Source organism: Camellia sinensis, chromosome 11, assembly GCF_055761805.1.
Source record: "Camellia sinensis isolate YWXY chromosome 11, ASM5576180v1, whole genome shotgun sequence".
NCBI lineage: Eukaryota > Viridiplantae > Streptophyta > Magnoliopsida > Ericales > Theaceae > Camellia > Camellia sinensis.
Window position 1 is genome coordinate 151,671,940 of NC_138971.1, and position 6,514 is coordinate 151,678,453.

At 49.6% G+C, this 6,514-nt stretch overlaps 2 protein-coding genes across 2 annotated transcripts; both read left to right on the forward strand.

Annotated features, from left to right (window-relative positions):
• The first annotated feature begins 285 nt into the window (after positions 1 to 285).
• Positions 286 to 774, forward strand: LOC145802774 (uncharacterized). Its single transcript, XM_082895554.1, has one exon. It carries the CDS (start codon positions 286 to 288, stop codon positions 772 to 774), a length of 489 nt encoding a protein of 162 aa, XP_082751680.1.
• Positions 775 to 1,491: 717 nt separating this feature from the next.
• LOC145802775 (uncharacterized) lies at positions 1,492 to 3,000 on the forward strand. Its single transcript, XM_082895555.1, has 2 exons — positions 1,492 to 2,286; positions 2,551 to 3,000. The coding sequence occupies exons 1-2, from the start codon at positions 1,492 to 1,494 to the stop codon at positions 2,998 to 3,000; spliced, it is 1,245 nt and encodes a 414-aa protein (XP_082751681.1).
• The last annotated feature ends 3,514 nt before the right edge of the window (positions 3,001 to 6,514 follow it).

The window sequence follows — 6,514 nt, forward strand, 5'->3', positions numbered from 1 at the left end:
CTGAGGGATATGTTGGAGGAGAGGGCGCACCGTCGAGAGGCTCAGAGAGTCCCGGCGTTGCAAAGGTTGGGCACCCAAGTTCGTTGTAGCGAAGAAGTGGCAATGCCAGCACCCAGGGTGATGGCTCATGCACTAGTGGACAAAGAGCTGGCGAAACTTACAGCCACGCCGCTGTCTCCAGAAATCGAGAGCACACCGCTCCCTGCCAGATTCCACCAGCCTAAGTTCACCTTGTACGACGGTTAGACGGATCCGTACATGCACGTGAGTCATTACCGGCAAGTAATGGCCGGCCACTGGCGCAATGACGCCTTGATGTGCCTCATATTCCCGGCAAGCTTGGGAGAACTGGGTCTGAAATGGTTCGAAAGGCTTCCAGAGGGGAGTATCGAGGGGTGGCAGCAACTAGCGGAAGCCTTCGTCACCAGATTCAAAACCAACACTCGAACACCGAAGGAGGTCGACCATCTCCTAGGCATCAAGATGGAATCTGGGGGTTCGTTGAAGGCATACAATGTGAGGTACTGGGAAACCTACAATGAAATCCTTGATTGTCCTACCAATCTGGCGATCACGCAATACAAGCGGGGTCTCCCAGTCGGACATAGGCTACGAGATTCGCTCACAATGCACCAACCCACAACCATGGAGTCCTTGATACAGCGGATTAATGAGCACATTCGTGTGGAGGATGATGCCGCCTCCGTGACTGAGAAGGCTAATCCGGTCGCAGCCGACAGAAAGGTGGCGGGGAAGGTTCACTCAGTCGGGTAGGAGGATAACCGCCCAAACGATCGGTCAAAAGATCAACATCATGGTTCAAACAGTGACGACAGAAACAAAGGTCGCAGAAACGACCGAGTTGACGCTCCCCGTGATGCAGAGGAGGATGCTAAGAGAAAATTAAAGGCACAGACTAGAATCACCACGGTCTTCAAAATCCCTATCTACCGTATCTTGAGTGAGATCCGAGGAGAGCCTTTTGTCCGCTGGTCGGCCAAGTTGGAGAGTGCACAAAGAGGCTTCAACTCAAGATTTCGATGCACCTTCCATGAAGAACGGGGGCACCGAACAGAGGACTGCTTGCCACTCAAACATCACTTGGAGGAGTTGGTGGCGGCGGGGCATCTTGACCAATACATAGATAGGGGCATGAAAGCAGCCTCGTAGGGACAAACCGAGCCAAACGGCCTGGCTGCCCTTGAGGCAGCGCCCCAAGGCGTGATCAATGTCATCCGTGGCATCATTGAACCAGCCAGGGTCTGCGAGCTAAGAGGGATGATTAAGAAAGCCGAGCGCATGAGGGAAGTGCTCTCCGTTCAGCCCGCTGTGAAGAAAGGGATGACCAAAGAGAAGGACATCCTTACCTTTTCGAGCGGGGATTTGGAGCGGATCCAGATGCCCCACAATGATGCCCTAGTGGTAACTCTTCGCGTCAAAGACTTTGACATCAAAAGGATCTTGATCGACTAGGGGAGTTCGGTCGAAATCATGTATTATGACGCGTTCAAACAAATGAAGTTAGAGGACAAGGACTTGGCTCCTGCGATGTCTCCGTTGGTTGGGTTCAACTCTCAGTCGGAATGGCCGGTAGGAAAGATCATATTGCCGGTCAAAGTGGGTCCAGTCATAAAGCAAGTAGAGTTCTGGGTGCTCAAAGTCCCATCCACCTACAACTTGATTTTGGGCAGGGGATGGTTGCACGCCATGCAAGCAGTAGCGTCGACTTACCATCAGGTTTTGCGCTTCCCGGCGCCAACCGGACAAATAGAGGAAGTTTGGGGAGACCAGGTGATGGCAAAACAATGCTTCGTTGCGGTAAATAGCAACCGAGCAGCCAAAGGGTTTGTTCAAATGATTAAGGGACCTGAGGGAACGGAGGTCCTTGAAGACGTAGGAAGAAAGGCCGAGGAAAAATCGGTCGAGGATTTGGTGGAAGTGCGCATCGATGAGAACGACCCAACTAAGTTCGTCCTCTTGGGATCGTCTTTATCTAGTGCCGAGCGGTTGGATTATGTCAACTTCTTGGTTTCCAATTTGGAGGCTTTTGCATGGACGCCTTACGACATGTCTGGCGTCGACCACAGCTTTATTTGCCACCAATTGAATGTCTTCCCTAATGCGCGGCCGGTCATTCAGAGGACTCGCCGCTTGGCTCTGCACCATGTCGAGGTAGTGGCAGAAGAGGTCAAAAATTTGTTGGAAGCGGGGGCAATAGAAGAAGTGCAATACCCTCGATGGATATCCAACACGGTGGTGGTTCCGACAAACAATGACAAATGGCAGGTGTGTGTTGATTATAAGACGGTCAACCGCTCGTGCCCCAAGGATAGCTTCCCCCTCCCTAGAATTGACCAGCTGGTGGATTTGACCGCTGGCCATCAGAGGTTTAGCTTCCTGGACGCATATCGCGGCTACCACCAGATAGCCATGTATGAACCAGACTGAGAGATCACATCGTTCACTACCTCCAGAGGCCTATATTGTTATAAAGTCATGCCGTGCAGACTGAAGAACACCGGGGTAACTTTTCAAAGGATGGTGACAAAGATGTTCGCTCCACTTCTGGGCCGCACCATGGAGGCCTACATCGATGATATGGTGGTGAAGAGTAAGGAGAAGTCTCAGCACCTCGTTGACCTAGCAAAGATGTTTGCCATACTTAAACACCACAAGCTTCGTTTGAATGCCTCCAAATGCGCCTTCGAAGTCGGCACCGTGAAGTTTCTGGGTTTTCTGGTCACAAACCGAGGAATTGAAGCTGACCCATCCCAAATCAAGGCAATACAAGAACTGGAGTGCCCAAACTCCACGAAGGACGTGCAACATCTTGCCGGGATGGCAGCCGCGCTGAACAGATTTATCAGTCGGTCTTCAGATCGTTGCAGGCCCTTCTTTAAAACTTTGAAGGCCAAGTTCTTCTGGGATGACGAATGTGACCGTGCACTAGCAGACTTAAAAGTGTACTTTTCCTCAGCCCCTATCTTAGTCACACCTTAGCTGGGCGAAGAATTGTATCTTTACTTGGCAGTCTCTCAACATGCGGTGAGCGCCGTCCTAGTCCGCGCTGAAAGCATCCAGCACTTGCCCATCTTCTACGTAAGCAAGACCTTGCTCCCCGTTGAGTCGAGATATTTGCCGCTATAAAAGTTAGCGTTGGCTCTGATGATGGCCTCAAGAAAGTTGGCGCACTATTTTCATGCCCATGCAATAGTGGTGCTGACCGAGTTTCCACTTAAGGTGCTCTTTGAAAAGGCAGACTTTACCGGGTGAATTTTGAAATGGGCCGTGGAATTGGGACAGTACGACATTAAGTTCCGACCGCGCACCGTGATCAAGGCTCAAGCTCTTGCAGACTTTATGGCGGAGTTCGCCCCTAGAATGCATCCGGTTTGCCCAGTTGATTTGGCTAGTGCGGATTTGGTACAGCTCGTGGTTTAGGCAATGGCGAAAAGTGTTGGCTTGCAAGTGGAAGAAGAGCAAATGGAGACTGAACTAGCGAGGCCGGGTAACTTATTAGAAGACGAATTCAACCGAGACAAGGAAAGAGACCATAATGAGCCGACCAGAGACTTGGAATTGAGAAGCTCCCAAAACCCCTCTAATTGCTGGAAGCTGTTCATCGGCGAGATGTGGAAGCTCTTCGTCGATGGGGCATCCAATAGACATGGGGTCGGGCTGGGTATCGTACTGACTTCACCGGATGGACTGGTTATCGAGCAAGCAATCACGCTCGGTTTCCCAGCGTGTAACAATGAAGCGGAATATGAGGCCCTCATTGCCGGGCTGAGGAGTGCTTTTAAGATGAAAACGTCAGCCCTCATGGTGTTCAGCGACTCTAAACTGGTAGTCAATCAGGTCTCTGGGGAGTATGAAGCCAGAGATGAAAGAATGGCCAAGTATCAGCCACTGGTGCGCGCAGAGATCAAGAAGTTCGCCACCATAAGAGTGAAAGAGATCAACCACGAAAAAAACAACACAGCTGATGAATTGGCCGGGCTTGCTTCTACTCAGACAGCTTTTCTTAACCCCTTGATGATAGAATTTTTACCTCGACCAAGCATTGAGGAACCAGAAGTGATCAAGATACTCTGCACCGACTTGGGTCCTTCCTGGATGGACCCTATCGTCGCTTTCCTGAAAAATAGGGTTCTACTAGAAGAAAAGAAGGCGGCCAACAAGATCCGGGCCAAGTCAGAGCGGTTTTGGCTCTCCCCGTCCGGAGCCTTGTATAAGAAGTCCTTTACCGGGCCGTATCTGAAGTGTGTCCAACCCGCCAATGTAGAGGCTTTCCTTTATGAGATCCATGAAGGCATCTGCGGAAGCCATACTGGGGACAGGTCCTTGGCTTACCAAGCAATTTTCCAAGGTTACTGGTGGCCGTGCATGCAGGTAGACGCACAGAAATACGTTCGCCGGTGTGAAAAGTGTCAGAAATTCGCTCACCAGATCCACCAGCCAGTGAGAGAATTGCTTCCCCTTACAAGTACTTGGCTGTACTTTAGGGGTTGGATATAGTGGGGCCGCTCCCAGCAGTTCCGGGCAATCGTAGATTCTTTATCACCGTTACCGACTACTTTACCAAGTGGGTTGAGGCCGAGCCATTGGCAACCATAAAGGAAAAAGATGTGAAAAAGTTTGTTTGGAAAAATGTTGTCACTTGTTTCGGCATACCAAAGGCCCTCATCTCGGATAATGGCACTCAATTCGATGGGCAACTTTTTTGCAGATTTTGCGAAGAGTTAAAGATCAAGTTCTACAATTCAATGCCGGCCTATCCTCAGTCAAATGGTCAAGCAGAGGCCACAAACAAGACCATCCTGGACGGGCTGAAGAAGCGACTTAAGAAAGCCAAAGGGAAGTGGGCTGAAGAACTCCCTAATGTGCTCTGGGCATACTGCACTACGCCAAGGCGGTTGACCGAGGAGACACCATTCGCCTTGGCCTAATGGCATGGAAGCCGTTATCCCGCTGGAAATCGGTATGCCAACCATCCGGTCTGAGAGCTTCCAGCCAGATTTGAACAAGGAAGCAGTGGCATTGGAGCTTGACCTAGCCGAGGAAAGAAGGAAACGGGCTCTGATCTACATAGCGGCCTATCAACAAGAACTCTCTAAGAAATACAACAAGGTTTTGCACCCCAGGCTGTTCAAAATTGGGGACTAGGTCTTAAGAAAGGTGATGGGCAATACGGTGGTCCCTGGCGAAGGAAAGCTCGGCGCAAATTGGGAGGGGCCATACAAGGTAACTGGCCTAGCAGGCAAAGGGGCATACCATCTAAAGGACTTAGACGGTAAAGCTATCCCTAGACCATGGAATGCAGCCAACCTTAAGATTTTCTACTTTTAAAATGTAATTGCTTTTGTTTCTTAGCTTTCTAGACCTATAGCCTTTTGGCACTTGATGTAAGAGATAGCACTGCTTTTTGTAATGAAAAATAGCCCTATCGTTCTTTTGAATTATATCTTTTTGTACGAATGACATGGCAAGGCTACCGGGCCACTATGGATGCTAGGGGCAAGAAGACCAACCTGCACCGGTCAGAACTAATTTCCACTTGCCGATATAGAAACCGACCGCACAAACGGTTGGTGTATTATCCAGTGAAATAATTGGTGTGTTGTCCAATTTGCATAATGCCCGAGCTGATTTTTCTCGTCCAATTGGGATGTTGGCGTCATGACCAACTTAAATGAAATATTGGTGTTCTGACCAATCCACAGGCTGAGCTGATTTTGCCCGACCTAATCGAAATGTTGGTGTTTTGTCCAGCTGAAAAGAGCCGAGCTGACTTTGCTCGGCCCAACGAAATGTTGGTGTCTTGTCCAACTTACAAGAGCCAAGCTAACTTTGCTCGGACAAATGGAATGTTGACGTTTTGCCCGGCCACTTAGACGCGTTGGTGTTCTGCCAATCTAAGAAGGCCGAGATGATTTTCGCTCGGAGAAAGGGCCATGATGCCTGGCGTTTTATCAAAATGAAAGGGGCCGCGTAACTCGAGCAGGCCAAGCAGGATTTCGCTCGGCCAAAGTGAAATTTTGGCAATATATCCAACCTCCTGCTGGGCCGAGCTGATTTTTCCTCGGTCACTTCGAAATATTGCTGTTTTATCGCACCTATAAGGTCCGAGCTGATTTTAGCTCGGCCAAGTGAAATGCGACGATCATCCAAAAATTGAAGAAATACTGATTTTAGCCTGGCATATGGCACCGCGTAGCCGACCTACCAGTTATGATTCATGACCATTTGAATGAAGAAATTTGCACGTTGCAGCCGAGTAGAAATTGATGATCAACGAGCAAAAAGTTCAAATTTTCATTGATAAGGGAAATTGCATTACAAGGTGGGGCCAAGCCCGGTTACATTCAAAAAAAAAAAAAAAAAAAAAAGGCAGAAAGGAAGAGGGGGAAAACATCAATCTAGTTCGATGTCAACGGTTTGCTCGGCGGTATCAACTGTCTGCTCGGTCAAGCCCTCCTCGGCCTCATCGTCAGCGCCTTCCACCGCAACAACC

Bases quoted from the DNA above. Each gene is read 5' to 3' on its own strand.
- LOC145802775 (XM_082895555.1), top strand. From the start codon at position 1,492: ATGTATTATGACGCGTTCAAACAAATGAAGTTAGAGGACAAGGACTTG. The intron at 2,287-2,550 runs GTGTGTGTTGAT...ATGGTGACAAAG, and splicing joins CAAACAATGACAAATGGCAG to ATGTTCGCTCCACTTCTGGG.
- LOC145802774 (XM_082895554.1), top strand. From the start codon at position 286: ATGGCCGGCCACTGGCGCAATGACGCCTTGATGTGCCTCATATTCCCG.